General features: G+C 41.3%; 1 protein-coding gene across 1 annotated transcript; it reads right to left on the bottom strand.

The window, feature by feature from the left end:
- Window positions 1–4133: 4133 nt before the first annotated feature.
- LOC137590559 (serine protease HTRA3-like) lies at window positions 4134–18903 on the bottom strand. The gene is made up of 10 exons (XM_068308219.1): window positions 18307–18903; window positions 13588–13693; window positions 13351–13483; window positions 12960–13049; window positions 5811–6005; window positions 5708–5740; window positions 5421–5535; window positions 5288–5345; window positions 4767–4862; window positions 4134–4678 (listed from the first exon to the last, which is right to left on the bottom strand). The coding sequence occupies exons 1-10, from the start codon at window positions 18719–18721 to the stop codon at window positions 4510–4512; spliced, it is 1410 nt and encodes a 469-aa protein (XP_068164320.1). The 5' UTR covers window positions 18722–18903; the 3' UTR covers window positions 4134–4509.
- Between the last annotated feature and the right edge of the window lie 389 nt (window positions 18904–19292).

The following is a 19292-nucleotide window of genomic DNA, read 5'->3' on the forward strand; positions in this document are numbered from 1 at the left end:
TGGATTTGATTGTTCATGGTCAACATGTTGTTAGGTGGCCTGCACCTATTTAAGCAGCCTCTTCACACTGACTCTCTACCACTTCATCCCAGTTTGTCTGCAAGACGTCCACTACAAAGGTAAGACTCCTGTTTCTGGGGCACAGTGTTCTTTATGGGATGGCATACACCACCTTCAATCACATTCTGACTCCACAGACAATGTGTTAGTATATGTATTTCAAATAACTGTTAGCACTGGTGTCGTTAGAGAGCTTGTTAAGAACTGAAGACTATGAGAGTCTCGCTCTCTGCAGCTTTGACAAACTGTTCAGTCCTTCTTATATGTTGAGACAGAAAGTGGAAGTGGAACCAGGTCTTTCTTGGATCCCCGTTACAGTGACTGTGTTCACTAGTGAACATGTGTTTGAAATTGGCAGGAAGAGATGAGTTTCCCAAGGAACAAAGAATATCACTGACTCTAAGGTTGTGTTGTTGCAGCTGAACACAATGGCTTGTTTAATCCCGTTCCCATGTTCCATCATGTTCTCCCCTTCAGGTAAATAGAATCACTAATTCCATGCAGTACATTGGATGTATGAGCTGTAACCACTTCAATAAGACAATAAATTGTGTTTCATGTTCTTTGTCAGAGGGAGAATCAGACCAGCAGGTAAAACAACAGCTTCAACTTTGTTTCATGTTCATGTTGTACAAATTAATGCTAAGAAAGAGGAGAAAAAATTCATATTTGTGACCTGATTTTCATATTAACGTTGTGTATCATATATTCTATTGACACATTTTTCAGAATGTTGGTCCAGTGTGTGGATTTGATGAAAAACGTTACGCCAAAAACTAAGTGATTCTACTCTGAAAGGTAGAGAAATCTTTCAGTCACAATAACAATAAAAATAATAAAGACTTTCTGACTGGTTTAACTACATAGAGACTTTTTTGCCTTCAGTTTTCTGACAAACTTGAAAGAAACTCATCAATTCTTTGTTCATAGGAAAGCCGGAGGAGGCATCTGTCATCACAGCTGGGACCTTGCTGAGGAAACAGAATGAATCAGACATAAAATGTGCATTTCATGCTGATTTAAATTGTGATAATAAAGCAAAATGTAAAAGACAATAAAAAGAAATCTTTCAGAATTATCTTTACTATGTGTGTGAATTTGTTCTGTCATCAATGTGGACTGAGAAGATTGAGATGAGATGATTAAAGTTGTCTCATCTACAAGAAAATGGAAATAAAAATGTTGATGAAACCTGTCAATCCTCAGAGGAGGGTAGTGTACAGAACTGGAAAAATAACAGAGGAACAGGGGATGAAAAAAGTACTCATCCTGACAGTTTTGGAGTAGACGGACTACTTTATGGGCTAAAGATGAAGCGGGTCAGCAAGTCAAAAGAGAAAATGTACAAAAAATCTTAGCTGAGGAGGATGCTAAAACCTGCACACACCTATTTCCCTAGAAATAAATAATTGTTTTTTCGGGATTTCAACCTCTTCCAAGCCAAACTTAGTGACTTGAAAGCCTTGGCGGAACATAACGATGGATTCAAGTATTTGCTGACGGTCAAAAGACGTCTTCTCAAAAAAGGCCCAGGTGAGCTGATCAGGGCCTTTGAATCTTCTGTCAGAGACAGTCAGACTCCTGAAAAGTTCCAAATGAATGCGAGATTCTTTTAATAAAAACTTTAATAGAGAAATACGGCATCACCCCCGATGGAGATAGTCCACCCACCTGACAGGTTACACAGGTGCGTGTTGGGATGGATGATTATACTCAAACTTTTAATGCTGGAAAATCAACCCAGTAGTGAACTGAATGATATTGTTGTTACAGTACTCTGTAGAGGGGGATCAATAATCAGCACAAGAGGGCAGCAGTACTCTGTTACTGCTCCTGGTCTTCTCACAGGCACTGTTTGTGTGGTCCTGTGTTACCCCCACCATGAAGGAAATGTCTTCACCTGTTTGTTTATGTCCGCAGGATCACAGGAGAGCTCCTGATTGGCTCTCAGTGACGCTTTTTTTATTTTTTTATTTTTGTGTTTCTAATCTAAAAGTTGCTTTAAACTAACTCCCTGTATTGGTAAATACATGGGTACAGTATCTTCTGTATCTTCAGTTTTTGAGGGAATGAAAACATTTTAGGTGTGCCTTATAGTGTGGAAAATGCTGTAATTATTCAACCAGAATACTTTGTATGAAAACAGTCTCATCTGGATAGCAGCAGTCTCTGAATCCACTGCAGATGTGCTGTGGTCAGTTGGATTCCATTTGTTTTGTCAGTGTTTAACGTGAGGACAATGTTGCTGGAGTGATTTGAGCAGTGGAGTCTGACAGTGACGATAACCACTGCCTCTCTTGCAGTCAGGGGGGGGCATTGTCCAGTCAGAGTAACAGCTTCATTACTGGAAGAAGGCAGCAGGGTTTTGGCTGCTGGTCCTGTCTCCTTCCAGGATACTCTTTTCTCTGACAGTTGTTGATGTCAGAGAGTTTCCTCATGTTTGATTTGTCTGGGAAGATGATTGGTGGTTAGACAAGAACAACTGAAAACCCTCATGCTCATTTTTAACGCTTTGACATATTTGCCCTCGATCATGGAAGACAGTGGTGGAAACAATCAGTACTTACATGACCACAGAAGCTTGATACCCAGTAGCTGTAAGTGTCTCCTTTGCTGCCTGTGGTCTGTTCGGCTGCGTTCAGACTGCAGATTTCCTTCCATATTTGATTTTTAGGGCTGACTACTCACACTGTTTTTAGCAAGTGTCTAATGTGATCTGGCTCTATTCAGACTGAGCCACATTATTGGGCGATTGTATTGGCGGTATCACTGTCTGGTGAGGTGGAGAAAACCTTCCATTTCAGTTGGGTTTTTGGGGACTAGCTTGACTTAAATGACTCTGAGCCGTGGATGTAGATGCAGTATGTCTCTGTTAGACAGCACTCTGCAAAGGATTAGCATTTGCAGATAATTATTGAATGGATGGAGAGATTATATCTACCATAGTATCCAACTGACCAAACCACATCAAAGAAAATCCTAGTGTTGTATACACTTAACAATTTCCCACAGTTCAATCTGTCATGTGGTGAGAACGTCTCCTCCCTTTTCCTGTAAACCTGGAGTAAAAACAAGCATTAATCCAAAAGATTGATCACAGTATGAGTTCAGAGTTACTCAGCACTCTGCCCTGCTGAGTAACTCTGAATTAGAGTTGGGTTAGTGTTAGAGTTAAGGGTTAGGAGGTTAGTTTAGGGTTAGTAACAAATTATTACGTTACCGGCCAAAGTTATCATGTTATCGGTTCAGGTCATTTATTACATTTATGGCCGATTACATTTCCAAAATGTTCCAATTTATCATCTATTATTACATAATATTATTATTACCTAAAAAAGGAGAGCTGCTGCTGAGCCTTTGTGTGTCCAGTTCACGTTACTGGTGACATACTGAAGTCACCTTACAGCTGTCAGGTTCTATAGCATAGCTGCCCACTGTGCTTGACATGAACTGTAATTTGTAAAGCTGCGGAGGAAGAGGTGATGGACACCAACGTCTGCTGCAGTGTTTTCACCACCAAACCCCTAAAACAGTTTCCTTGGCGTGTTTCCCCTCCCCATACCAGCAGGGAGATGTGTTTCCACTCAGGAATGTTTATGGCTCAGCCTGGTTTCCACACTGTCAGGTATTTGTAACTCCCCTCAACTGTATCCCACAAAACAGCCCCATGAGTCACCGTGTACGACATTTGAAGGGGAAGAAATGTGGTTATGTATTTAGAAAATCTGGATCTCAGTGCAGAAAAGACCTTCCATATGTTTGTAGCAGAATTGGAAAGCCTTTATTAAGAAGCTTTCCAATGCTGATGTCAAGTATTGCTCTCTTTGTATTACCCAAAGATTGGTATTAATGCTATTCAGGAGGCAGAGACTCAGCAGCAGATTGACTACATAAAATATTTCACTTGAATAGTGAACATCATAGAAATCATACAAAATACAAACTGTATCTAATATTAGTGGTGGAAAAATGACTAGTTATTTGTGATACTGATGTGTGATGTGTGATGTGTGTGTGTGTGTGTGTGTCCATCATAACTTTGTTACGATACAAAGGTATCAGTATCAACTCGGCTGTGTGTACATCAGCTTTTATTTTGTCTTTTCGTGATGTGCATCTTGTCCTCACGTCATTGCTCCGTATTACAAACACGTCTTTGAGTCACCTGTACAGTAATGGTGTCTACAGACATTCAACTAAAGTCCAAGAATCAATAATTTGATAATCACTGATTCTTCAATGATCATTGTGTGTAAACCTGGTCTGATCAGCAGTGAATCTCTCATACTAAAGCTGCTGTTCTCCACGGGCCTCGTTTGCCTTAAAACAGCCAAACGACCACGGGCGTCAGAAGATGTGAGCGTCATATCCCATGATCCCACTGCTCACTAACTTCCACCGTCTGACGTGTACTTCCACAAAAAATAGGCCGGTCTGACTTTAAAAGTCCTACTGCATGATAACATCAGGCTCAATGTTAAAGAGAAGATCATCGTTGTCCCGGCGCACCTCCAGCAGAAGGGCCTTCTCCTCCTGCAGCGCCTCCTGCAGGTCAGCTGTGGTATTCAGAGGTCGTCCATTCAGCTTCACAATAATGTCACCATCTTTGATACCACCTCTGGAGACACAGAGACAACTTAAATAAAGCGTTCATTCCGTTTCAGAAACTGTCATGTTTGAGCAACTAATAAATAAATGAAACTTACTTGTGTGCAGGTGACTGAGGGAGAACCTCGTGGACATAAATACCACTGGCGACATCAGGGAAGTCTGGATTTTGTTGTTTCAGCTCCTCAATTAATCTACGACAAATTAAACCATTCGGTCTCATATTTAACCAAATCCACCAGTATTGTTTAAATTCAATTCTTTAATTTTCTATGCAATCTTACCCTATTTAACCCTTAACCACGGTCGTAAAATAAGCAATTATAAGGTTGTTAATGATTTTTAAATGTTACCTGTGTTTAAAACAAAAATGTGCTGTGAAAAATCAGTTAAAAAATTTGGGCATTTTTAAAATCATCACAAACTCAAGAAACCTACAGCGTAGGTGAATTGGTTCACACCAAAAATTGTGTAGATGAGAATGTGAGCATGTGTGTGTGTCTTTCATGTGGCCCTGGGCCCTAACCTGTAGTGTACCCCACCTTTCACCGATAGCCGGCTGCGATTGGTTCAAGCAGATACATCATCTAAGCAATAATTTTCATCAGATCAGACTTACGCTTGTGTGATGGTCAGCATCCTGATTCCTATGAAACGCTTCTTGGCCAACCTCACATCTAAAAGAGACTCTAGTTAGTTCCGGGGTTTTCAGCAGGTTCCACAGAGATGTGGATTCAAAGCGACTCTCTTACCTTTGCTGTGTTTGTCCAGTGAATCGTTCAGGAAGCGCGTGATCCTGTCGGAAGGAATGGCAAATGAGATTCCAGCCGCGACCTTCAGGGTGTTTATTCCAATCACCTCCCCATCCTCAAACACAGAGACATGGAAGGGGCAAAGTCAGGAAAGACTGACTTTCTGTCCAACGGAAGAAAACCCTTCTCGGGTTGTAGAAGATAGAATTTCATGCCCTGAATTTGGGTAATTTCTAATAAATAACAAGCCCTATGCAGATAAAAGTCTTGACAGATTAAAAGCTTACCAAATTGACCAGGGGGCCTCCTGAATTCCCGTACTGTGAACAAGAAAAAGCATCACTGGTACAGCCGAGCCATCGCCACTGAAATCTTTCCTGAGGTGCTCACGTTGATGATGGCGTCCGTCTGGATGTAGTCCATGTCGGAGTCCCTGAGGCCCAGCTCTTTGCCGTCCCTCTGGGCGGTGCTGACGATGCCAGTGGTCACAGTGTTCTGCAGGGCGAAGGGACTGCCAATAGCAACCACAAACTCCCCGGGCCTTAGGTCTGCACTGTGGCCCAAAAACAGTGTGGGTAGTTTCACCTGGAGGGAAGAGGAAGTAGAGTATCAGAAGGTTGGGGAACCATTGGCAAACAAGAAACCACATGAGTCACATTCCCATTTCCTCCTTCACTCCCAAGTTGAGGCACCAGTTCGTCTGACATGCTCTAGACCAGTGATCCCCAACCCCCGGGTCGTGGGCCGATACTGGTCTGTGGGTCAGTCGGTACCGGGTCACACAGACAGAATCCAGAACTTACATTATTTCTGTTGTTTTGTGATCTGATTCTGAAAGGAGCCCCTCCGGCCGCTAACACAGAATACATTCCCACTAAATTGAAACTCCAAAGCTAGCGGAACCAACAAGAAGCAAACGTCTTTGGAAAGTTGCTTTGCGGAGAGTAAAAGAGCCAATGAAGAGACAGAAAAACCTATAACTTCAAAGAAAAAGAAGGCTGCAAAATACTAGTTTTATGCTGGTGGTGTCATTTTATTTAGTTGTATTCATCCACCACACCTTAAAGGACAGTCTGTGAAAATATCACCTGACGTTAAACCGTCTATGGAGGCAGTAAACTTTTAAACTTCAAATGAGAGTGAGATCAGAGGACAACATGTTAGTATGAACATTAAATATCCTCGTAGGGCTGGATTTAGTTTTGGCGCTCAGCGTCAGATGATGGAGGGTGTCGCTGTGACTGTGGGTTCGGACCTCATGACCAGTGTTCCTGGTCTGGGCCGCTCTGTTTCAGGAATGTCTGTGACTGAAGGACATACACACTGACAGGATAAATATGTTTCATTTGAATCTGTGTTCCTGAAGACTGAAAACAAGACAGTTTTATTGCTCTAATTCAGAAGCCATGTCAAATTTATGTGGGTCCGCTTAAATCCTGGCAGTCAGACGTCATACATGTAAAACCAGTCCAGATCGGTCCAAAGGTAATAAAGCACACATGCAGGAAGCTGTTTGCCCCACAACATGCTGTAAAAACCTCTGTTGGGTTTAAATGTTAACAAATGAGTTTTACAGCTGGTGGAAGCTCAGGGCTCTTGTCCTGTATGTGTCATGTGACCCAGAAGCAACAATCTCCTGATAGGCTGACCATCATCATGTGACTCCATGAAGCGTTCCACAGATTCTGGATCGCATTGGTCTCATTATGACTCTGGTGCTTCTAGAAAAGCTAGATTTGACTAACAAAGGTTTCCTCCTGGATCCAGATCAGAACTTTAAAGGTAAATTTGATTCCTTCTCTTACACCCTAGCATCGTACCAAATTACCCTTAAAATTCACTTTGGTGTCAGCACTTTTGTGTTCTAACACTAAACGCATCATCTCCTTGGTTGAAGGTATGTTGAAAGCTTTGGATTTGTCATGCACCATAAAACAAAATCAGGTTACACCCTGCATTGAAGTAAACCTCCATTTGCGATTGTGGTCGACACAATCAACATAAAACTCAGGTAGAGATTTAAACTCGTTCTTAAGCCTGAGAGTTCAACCTCTTCTCTCTCCCTGTGTCCCACAGAGGAGGGCAGGAGGAAGGAGCTGATTAGAAACACATGCTGAGGGGGCAGATGGTAGGGCTGCTTCCCTGGGTGGAGTCTTGGATTATATTTCTTCCTCACACTCCTCCCTGTTATGATCCTGATCCAGCTCTAATGTAGAGAGGTCAACATGCGGACACGTTGGGATGTGAGCGTCAATCAATATTTAATTTTGAAAGCAAATGCTGGTATTCTGCAGTGAGTCACAAACCCAACCATCTCAATTCTGCTCATTCAAGTTCAATCAAAATTGCCAAATGTAACCCCGTGGGGTTACGGGGTGCTGGAGCCTATCCCAGCCAACTGGAGGCATGAGGCAGGGTACACTCTGGGAGCAACGCCAGTGCACCGCAGGGCCACATGTATATACACAGACAGACACAAAGACACGCACTCACACCTACGGGAAATTTGGGATTGTCCAGTTAATCTGAAGCGCGTGTTTTTGGAGGTGGGAGGAAGCCGGAGAACTTGGAGAGAACCCACACAGACAACATGCAAACTCCACATAGAGAAGGACTCGAACCAGGAACTGCCTTCCTGTGTGGCAACAGCACTACCCACGGCGCCACCGTGCCGCACATGAACAAGGATCAATCCTAACCTGAGTTAGGAGTCAGTCCAAACCTGCATCAACTCTTGCTCTGTCGTCAGAACTGTCAGGTTTCTGTTTTAGCTCAAATGCAGAGCAACGTTATTGTGGCATCGTCACAAGATTACCGAAGATTGAAAGTTTGGATCCCATAATACGGTTCATTCTTTTACTGTAAAACCATCATCATGTAACTGAGCCTTGAGTGTGTGTTGTCGATGAACCACCAAATGTGTTTCCCTCAACGATCAGCAGGGGGTGCACACAGTGACCTCTTCATTCTACAAATGTATTCTTGGTTTTTCCACATCGAGAGAATCCAGCAGTGCTTCATCATCTGCAAAAGTGACGATTTCATTGGAGCCAGATTGGGCAGTGCCGTCATGAATGACTAGGATGGCTTTCCAGTGTAAGCAACAATGGGCCAGCTCAAACTGGGCCAACGGGGAATAGTGACACATCTATCCACAATAATTTGATGTGATTTACAGGTTATCCACAGAGGTTAGAGGCGTTATCAGTAAAAGCAACCGACGCCCAACTAGACTGCTCCTCTGAAGACACAGGCTGTGGTTCTACAGTTCAACCAACACAAACTTTGACTGTTGTTGATGACTGTGATAATTGTTGTCTCTTTACTTTTAACACATGTTTACCCATTCCGGGGTAAGGGGTCCCTTGTCTGTGGTTGTCACAGAGGTTTCTTCTTCTTCTTTTTCATGTTAGGGTGTTTATATAATTCTTCCTCACGTGATTTGAGGGTCTAAGACAGGGGTGTCAATCTCATTTTCATCATTCGCATCAGCATCACGGCTGCCCTCAAAGGGCCAGATGTAACTAATAAATGTAACTAAATGTAACTACTCCTTAATGTAACTAATAAATGTAACTAAATGTAACTCAGTGTAATGTAACTAAATGTAACTACTCCTTAATGTAACTAATAAATGTAACTAAATGTAACTCAGTGTAATGTAACTAAATGTAACTACTCCTTAATGTAACTAATAAATGTAACTAAATGTAACTCAGTGTAATGTAACTAAATGTAATTACTCCTTAATGTAACTAATAAATGTAACTAAATGTAACTCAGTGTAATGTAACTAAATGTAACTACTCCTTAATGTAACTAATAAATGTAACTAAATGTAACTCAGTGTAATGTAACTAAATGTAACTACTCCTTAATGTAACTAATAAATGTAACTAAATGTAACTCAGTGTAATGTAACTAAATGTAACTACTCCTTAATGTAACTAATAAATGTAACTAAATGTAACTCAGTGTAATGTAACTAAATGTAACTACTCCTTAATGTAACTAATAAATGTAACTAAATGTAACTCAGTGTAATGTAACTAAATGTAACTACTCCTTAATTTAACTAATAAATGTAACTAAATGTAACTCAGTGTAATGTAACTAAATGTAACTACTCCTTAATGTAACTAATAAATGTAACTAAATGTAACTCAGTGTAATGTAACTAAATGTAACTACTCCTTAATGTAACTAATAAATGTAACTAAATGTAACTCAGTGTAATGTAACTAAATGTAATTACTCCTTAATGTAACTAATAAATGTAACTAAATGTAACTCAGTGTAATGTAACTAAATGTAACTACTCCTTAATGTAACTAATAAATGTAACTAAATGTAACTCAGTGTAATGTAACTAAATGTAACTACTCCTTAATGTAACTAATAAATGTAACTAAATGTAACTCAGTGTAATGTAACTAAATGTAACTACTCCTTAATGTAACTAATAAATGTAACTAAATGTAACTCAGTGTAATGTAACTAAATGTAACTACTCCTTAATGTAACTAATAAATGTAACTAAATGTAACTCAGTGTAATGTAACTAAATGTAACTACTCCTTAATTTAACTAATAAATGTAACTAAATGTAACTCAGTGTAATGTAACTAAATGTAACTACTCCTTAATGTAACTAATAAATGTAACTAAATGTAACTCAGTGTAATGTAACTAAATGTAATTACTCCTTAATGTAACTAATAAATGTAACTAAATGTAACTCAGTGTAATGTAACTAAATGTAACTACTCCTTAATGTAACTAATAAATGTAACTAAATGTAACTCAGTGTAATGTAACTAAATGTAACTACTCCTTAATGTAACTAATAAATGTAACTAAATGTAACTCAGTGTAATGTAACTAAATGTAACTACTCCTTAATGTAACTAATAAATGTAACTAAATGTAACTCAGTGTAATGTAACTAAATGTAACTACTCCTTAATGTAACTAATAAATGTAACTAAATGTAACTCAGTGTAATGTAACTAAATGTAACTACTCCTTAATGTAACTAATAAATGTAACTAAATGTAACTCAGTGTAATGTAACTAAATGTAACTACTCCTTAATGTAACTAATAAATGTAACTAAATGTAACTCAGTGTAATGTAACTAAATGTAACTACTCCTTAATGTAACTAATAAATGTAACTAAATGTAACTCAGTGTAATGTAACTAAATGTAACTACTCCTTAATGTTAAATAACTGAATTTCTGACTGATTCTAGTTCCAAACATTACAGTTAGACAGAAAAAACATGTTTGTTTGTTTCTCTGTTCTAACATAAATCCTTTTCATTTGTCAGGTTATTAAACCCACAGAACTCCATCAATCAAGGATCAAACTATCAATCAATAAAGAAAAATAACATCAGACACAAGTCAGGACATTAACTTTGTTCACAACGTTTAGTCAGAGTTAGAATGGGCTGAACTACTGCATTGTGGGAAATGTAGTTTTTGGTCAAAGCACAAGTTTGACCTATTTATTTTTAGACATTCTGACCTTTGATGCTCTTCAGGGCCACATAAAACGATGAGGCGGGCCACATTTGGCCCCCGGGCCATGAGTTCGACACACGTGGTCTAAGGGTGTTACTCTGTAGAGATTGTATAACCTCATTTGTGAAGTTGAGCTACTCAAATTAATTTTCAGTGATTGATTGTTTGGTTGATTGATTGATTGATTGATTGATTGACAGTCAGACATTTCCGTATTTATGCAAAATATACTTCTATGTATTTGCATTTATGTAAAGTATCCGATTTAAAGTGTGTCACATTTTTAATGAGAGAATGCTGAAGTCCAGCTGATGGTCCGTTCATGTCTAAACACTGTTGTTATATAATACTCACTGAACTCACGTGAATGAATGGACTAGATGGAGGAGAGTTGTGCTCACTCTAACTATACAGGATGTGAATTATGACTGCACCTCTGGTTTCCTGAGGACATGACTCATGTCTTGAGTATTCAAGAAGCAGACATTAATTTCATATAATATTTCTAGAGCCAACAGCACACAGGATGGTTGATGATGACGACTGAATGACGTTTTCAGAAACAATTACCAGGTGTGAGACATGAGCGGTTCATCAAGCAGCATCAACCTCCTGTGTTAACAAACTGCCCCAGAGAAAATCCCTTCTAATCCTTGGAGTGGGATCAGATATGGAACTGATTTACCCCAGAGCTGAAAGTAATGGCTGGTGCCCCAGGGGAGGTGAGAACTGAGTCTGTCCTTCATTACCACACCCTATTAGCACAGTCAACCTCCATGCATGACTCACACCGTACACACACACAGTCGGTGGACTGTTATTAATTTCCTTTTAGGACACACATCAACCTGGTGGTGTTTTACTGGAACAGGGACTAATGGAGGCTGTGAGGTGCAGATTAAAGTTGCCCAATGGAAACAAACCCCTATTACCATCAGATGTTTCCAGGAAAAATTCTTTGTGTCTGTTTGAAGCTTAAGAGACATTTTTAATGCATTTATCATCACTGTTTTGTTTACAATGGGCTTTGATGGAGCTTTGTTAATACTGGCTGTTTAATGGGAAAGTTTCATTCTGGCGCAAATCCAGATAAAGCAGGAATACTTCAGAACAAATATCTGCTCAGCTTTCTGTAGAGGCAGAGCTCAAGTCAGGAGAGTTAAACAGACACCTGAACACCTGACCACTGTCTGTTATGTTAGTGTTACCATCACTAACGACCAAGAGCCAACCCCCACTGACACAACCACATTAATATAAGTGTAAGTCCTATATATTATTCCCCCATGGCCAATAAGACAACTGAAAAATTAATTTACCCTTTTTATATTTCAAAATGTTAGAACATTTCAACACCTAAGGATTAAAAGAAGAGTCAAAGATGAAGGATTTCATGTTCCAGAGCTCACCTAAAGTTTCTCTCTCATGTCACATGCAGAATACCTTCAGAATAAACTGAAACTAAAGCTAAGATTTTATTTTATTTTTAAATCGTGTTTATCTTTTAATGCAAAAAAAAGCAGGTTCTTGCTACAACTTTTTTTTCAGTATTATTTATGGAGATGTTTTCCATGAGTGCTTCTGCTCAAGGCTTTCAGATAGTTGACACTGTCTACGATGAGGTTTACCAGCTGTTGACCATCGACTCGGCACTGACAGTGGTCCTCTTGACTGGATCCATTGGTACGTTGGTTTACAGAAGATGATGCTCCGGCTCTTGTCTTTTTCCATTTGTACATTACTTGAGAAGAGTAAACCTTAAAGTTATTCTTTCTCATGGAATCAGCTCCAAAAAGACTGGAAACGAACCGAGTTGACTTCTTCAAGTGTGTTTAAATTCAAACTGAGAGTTCTTGTGGCCAACTTCATAACTTGAGCTTCTTTTTCTTAATCTGTTTGTAAATTTTATTGTTACCAACGGTTAATAGTGACTTGCGTCAGTCTTATGTATTTTCATTGTTTAGTGCAAATTTAGAACAAAGCCTTTCCTGCGTGTTGAGCAGGACCTCACCTGTGGATTGATTTTGATTGTAGCTATGTCAGACTTCTTGTCAATATCTCTGATGCTTGCTTCATAAACATCTCCATTGTGCATCTGGACCTTTTGGACAGAAAGGAAAAATCTGACATTAAGAAGTTTATGGTTTCAGATAAAATATAATTCATATCACAGGGTTTGTGTGATCAATTCCTCTGAAGCTAGCTTCATGTGAGGCAAACTAGAATTACAAGTAATTCTAATGTACTATTGTGAATTCTCACTGTCTAATTTTTTTGCCCAAGGCTACTATCATTTAATGCAACTTGAGGATTTATTTAGGAGTTGGGATTGTATAGAAACATGATTTTGTGAGAGAAGTTACTATTAAAATTGACATTGTTGAGGAACCATGTTTCTGTACCTTCAGGTACTGCTGGCCTGACACAGGTGTGGTGCTGGAGACGACGTGAGCATTGGTGACAATCAGTCCATTCTCTGTCATCACAAACCCTGATCCACTGGAGAGAGGGATGTTCCGACCAAAAAGAGGATGCCTGAATGGAGAAAACAGACACAACTACTTATAGGCAGATATGATAGTCATAAATGTCAGTCAGTCATAAATGATAATACATAATCCTTCCGAACACACACCTACCTGAGGAAGAGTTCAATGTGGACCACAGTAGGGGCGATTTTCTCTACTACATCTGCTATGAAGTTGAATTTGTAACGTGGACTTGCAGCATGTGAAGAACCTGTACCTGTAAGAAGAGTATTAGATGTTGATGAGGGATAGATAGATTAATTCAAGGATAGTCATGGTTTGTTTTGTTAAGTTTTTGGGGGGGCTTTTGAATACTGTATTGATGCCTGGATGAAAATTTGTTCTTGGCAGTTGATCCCTTCCCAAAGAGCACTGGTAAACCGTTATGGAGCGCAGGGAGCACGTTGGGGTAATGTTGACATATGACAAGCTATCTGAGAGCGACACTCACTACCCATTTACGTCAATAGTCCATGTGGTAGGAGGGGTGACTTTGCATGGAGTGTTCAGCATTACTTTATATGGCTCTCTTTCAACCACCACGGTAGCCAAGTCTGGAGAGGTGACCATCTCCCCCCACAGTGACCACCTCCTCCCACGTTTTTCTTGGCCTACCTCTGTGTCTCCGCCCCTCAACCACAGAATTCCAGATGGCAGAGACTGATGTTGATGATCTCTCCACATGGCCAAAACACTGGAGCGGTGCTCAACAAAGGGCAATCTCAAGGTCACCGATCCTGAGCTTCCCGCGTTAGGCTGGTGCTGTCACCTGGTCAAGGTCACACATCCATCGCAACATAACTTGTTTGTTCCTCTCAAATGTTGCCATGCCAACCATCCTAGTGGCCCAGCATTGCAGCCACACCCAGTACAGAGGGTGTCTCTAAGGTAACGGAATGGGTCGAGGCATTGCTCTCCTATCAATACCTGATCGCATGATCTTCCATTTAATTGTGCTGGATGCACTCTGGTACCTACGCATCTGAGCAAAGCATTGGGAGTTCATCTACGGGGTATTTTGCTGCAGTTCTTGGGAAGTCAGTGGGAGCGCCCATTGCAAAACACAAAACTACTATCAACACCTGTACTGCACACACCACAAGGGCATTTGCCTGAGTTCCTTGGAGAGCTCAACTTTGGGCCAGACCTACTAGTAAGGAGTACTGGGCCACTTCACTTCTATGGTGCGCCAACAGATCTTAGTCTTGCTTGTGTTGACCCAAAGACCCTTTGCCTCCAAACCAGACTTCCACATGCACAACCTACCCATGAGTTCACTCAGCAATGAGGAGATGCCTATATCATCCACATAAAGAAGCTCCTTGGGGCACCCAGTGCAAATTCATGTGAGTGGGCTTCCAGTACTAGGATGAAGAGAAGAGGACTCAGTACAGAACCCTGGTGAACACCAACTTGCACCTTGAAACAGTCACTAAGGGAGCTGCTGACACAAACCTTACTTTAGGCATTGGAGAACATTAGCCTGTACTGAGCTAACAAGCCACTCTGGAAGACCTTGACAACGCATTGGCCACCAAAGGATGTCATGAGGTCAAAAGACTTATCTAGATTTACAAAGACAAAGACACAGGTCTTTTCCTTGGATAGGTGTTTCTCTTGGAGTTAGCATGCAATGAATTTTGCATCAGTTGTTCCCTGACCAGGCACAAATCCGAACTGCATCTCCTCAGTGGTCACCAACTATCATGCAATCTTCTCAAACACTTTCTCAACTACTTTCAAGCAGTGTTCCATGAACTTATGACCCCTTTAATTCACTCGCTCAAGTGATTCACTTTTTCCTTTGTAGGGGTGCTAATGTAGCTCAAATCACAGTCTTTTGTAAAAAAAAATAATTCACCAATAAACGCACTAGGGTGACTATGGTTTAGGAAATAAAATTGTTCATCCCCCACCAGAAGGTGCATGTTGAAGAACAGCTTGGTGGCAGTCTGCTATTACTACTGAACTGTTAAATGAACACTTATTTTACTAGAACTGTTAATAATACTGATCTAGAAATAAACCTGTCTCTTATGCACTGGTTACCACAGTTATTTGGGTTTTTTCGTCCTCTCTCATTCAGTCAACATGTGCTGTGGATGGAGCCCAATGTGAAGTCAGGTCATCAGTCTGCAAACCAGACATTAGCAAACCACCTGGTGGCACAAGCTTGGCACTACTGATGATAAAACAAATTGAAACTGTAACCACCTGCCCTGTTAAACATGTAATTACAAGCTGCATGTCTTCACCACAGCTGAACTGCATGCAGCCCAGCCAAGTCCGCCATTGAGGAAAATGTGGTTGCTAGTCTTTAGAAATTCACATTTTATACTCCAAAGTATACAAAAGAAGTATATATTGAGATGCTGCCCTACTCTTATGTCGCCCAGAGCTGTGTGAGATACACTCTGGGAGACAGATAAGCATCTGGAGATAAGATGTTTGCAGTCATTTCACCTCCAAGAAGTTGGATGGATGGATAGAATACAATCACAGAAGTGAAGATACTCTAGTTAATTTCAATAGTTACTTTCTTGACAAGGTAGAAATAAAGAGAGGAAACACTGTTGCTGAGTGGGGCGCAGAATAAATATTCCTGTGTAGGAATACCAATCCAAGAGGAACGCAGAAGAAACACCAAGATGGAAGCTTTTAAAAATAGCACACTTGAAAGTTTCCTCCACCGCACTCAAAGAGACTCCGATGCAGAGCTGTGGATGAACGATCCTGAGGTATAGTTCCATAATCACGCTTCAAATGTTTGGCAATTAAAAACCGTTTCACAAACAGAAACAAATTCCAGCTCTGATAATTAATGGTCATTTTTGTCAAAGTCACTTCAAGTCTCCTCACGATGGAGGATTGACCACAGATGGGAGATGACTGTAGGACTCTGACCCATATATTTAAGCTCACCACTCCCTGTGTGTGTGTGTGTGTGTGTGTGTGTGTGTGTGTGTGTGTGTGTGTGTGTGTGTGTGTGTGTGTGTGTGTGTGTGTGTGTGAACCATACACTCCTTAACTAAACACAGACAAAATAAACTGTTTATGATCAAAGAGAAATGAAAATAGTCTGCCGCAGCCCTGAGCCGCTGTGACTTCCTGTTTCCTCTCTGTCTCTCTGGATCTCATGGAGGGGGTGTTGTTTCATTCACAATCATTCTGGAATCAGCTCTTTTTTGGGGGGTCTTCCATGATCTTATTTCCCCCCCAACATTAGATCAAATGACTATGTGTAAATAAACACTATATTTAATCTTATCATGGTAACTGGACAAATGGTGAACGGACAGCACTCCTGTATCACTCCTGTATCACTCCTGTATGTGCTGGTCTGACTTTAAAGCACCAGTCAGATTCATCCGTTTACACTCATGCATTCATACGGTGGCATTCACACCGACCTCCTGCTCCTGAGGAGCAGCAGCCGTCCACACACAGCCCACACAGGAGGAACACATGCTGGAGTCATTTGGGGTTCAGCGTGGCTCCAGGGACACTTCAGCATGAAGACCTAAAGATTACATCAACTTTATAAATCCCTGAAGGGAAACCATTTGTCCTCTCTAATGTTGAAGCCCAAGCACTGACCTGATAAGAGAACACCAGTCTGGTGGAAACCAAACCTTTTATTACTGGAAACGTCGCTCCAGGAAGGACGAGAATGAGTTCTGCCAAACTTCAAACTTATTTTTCCTGAAGTTTTGTTTTAGTCATCAGTCATAAATACTGATGGACAGCAGATGGAATGCACTGGAAAACATCAGAACCATCACAATTATGTTTGTGCTCAGACCTGATGGAACATTACATTCAGGACACGACACTCCCATAATTAGATAGCTGCTGCAAAATCCATTTCCAACTATTTAAATACAGATTTGAAAATGTGAATATGGGCTCGCGTTCAGTGGAGACTCTCCACACGCTGGAATGTCTGTGTGCAGAGGCCCCCGTCCAGCAGACAGCACATGAATCTGGGTTGAGGGACTTTCTAGGTCAGCCGGAGGAAAGAATAAAAGCCTTTTTAATGGAGGTGTGGGTCATTCTAATCATCTGCTTTGCTCCAAGAACTATAAATAACTCATGTCTGCTTTAATGGGTTGTTAAACCTACAGCTTCCCCACAGTAACCCTAACCCATGTTAAAGTTTCTCCTCCACCTCTCACTGGTAAAGGACAGTAAAGGAGGACAACAGTCCCTTCAAATGAAATGGAATCCTAATGTTAATTCCAACAGGACGGGTACTCCTGTGTTCAAGTGGATAAAAGATGTCGTCTTCTTCACTGGATCGCTTCTCTTTTTGCACCGTGACAATTCAGAAGGTAGTGGTGTATCTGGAGCTAAACAAAATCAGAGTGAAAGAAAATCATGGGCCCCTCCTGGTGCAGAAAAAAAGGTTAAGTTCTTCCACCACACGTGCCCCACCCTTCCTGACAGTTTAATGGTCTTTTTTTTAGTTGTGGTTTTAGTATAACTCACCAAACCTTCTCACCAAGTTTAAATCAAGTATGTCCAGTAGTTGTTTGTTTGTTTGTTTGTTTGTTTGTTTGTTTGTTTGTTTTTCAATGCTTTTACCGGAAGAAGGAACAAATCAAACCAAGCAGCAACACCACGAACATCTGAGATCCTCAGATAATTTTTTTTTTTACCCCACGACACCAACAACACTCAGATTCTGAGCGTCCTTGAGTAAAATAAATAATATATATTATTGGTCACTTCAGAATCTTTTCTATTCTTCTAAGATATTTTTCCTTTTCAGGACAGCAGCCTTGGAGAAGCCTCTGCGTAAAAACCCACAGACGTCTGCATAAGTCGTACCTGCGCCGGACGCACAGGGGCCCCTCTGCACCTGGCTGATTCCTGGGAGCCCCTGCTGGAGGCCCTTCCTGCTGGTGGCCCTCAGCTCACACACGTTCCCGTAGGTCCTGCCGTCGCTGCCGCACACCTCCTGGCTGAACTTACACTCACACACCCCCTTGGAGAACCGCTTCCCCCCCGGGTGTCTGCACTCCAGTCCATCCCCGCACGGCAGGTCGTCCTTGCGGCCGCACGGCTCCCCCTGCCCCAGGGCGCATTCCAGGCAGCAGTTGCACCGGTCGGGCACGTAGCCGCTGGGGCAGCTGGGGCTGGGGCAGGTGCTGACGTCGCAGCGTGTGGGACACTCCGGTCTGGGCTGTGCGCTGGAGGACGGTCTGAGGTAGAAGAACACCGACATGTACAGGAGGAGCCTCATCTTGGTGGAGGTTCTGAGTGGAGAGAAACTCAAGAAAGAGTTCTAGTGGTCATGTGAGCAGCTGCACATGACGGAGTGGAAGAGGAAAGGGATGGATGTCTGGCCAATGGTCCAAAGAGCCCCAGTAGAGCGATCCAGGACCTGGACCTCAGTCAGGGCTGCTGGTCACCCTGGATGTGAAGCCGGCGGGAGGGAGGGAGGAGAGGAGATGAAGGGGAGGAGATGAAGGGGAGGAGATGAAGGGGAGGAGATGAAGGGGAGGAGATGAAGGGGAGGAGATGAAGGGGAGGAGATGGAGTCACAAATCAGCGTTTAATAAAAGATACTATAATTAATTATAAGATATTTATGGAGTTTTTTAAGTAACAATTTTTTTTCTCATATGAACCTCACTGTCTTTGGATCATCATGTGTCAGACTCAAGGCCCAGGGGCCAAATGTGGCCCCAACATCATTTTATGTGGCCCGCGAGAGCATAAAAAGTTAGTGTCTTAAACTAAATAAGTACAGTGTGCTGTGAACAAAAACTACATTTCCCACAATGCAGTAGCTCAGCCCATTTTAAAATTGA

Source organism: Antennarius striatus, chromosome 23, assembly GCF_040054535.1.
Source record: "Antennarius striatus isolate MH-2024 chromosome 23, ASM4005453v1, whole genome shotgun sequence".
Taxonomy (NCBI): Eukaryota; Metazoa; Chordata; class Actinopteri; order Lophiiformes; family Antennariidae; genus Antennarius; species Antennarius striatus.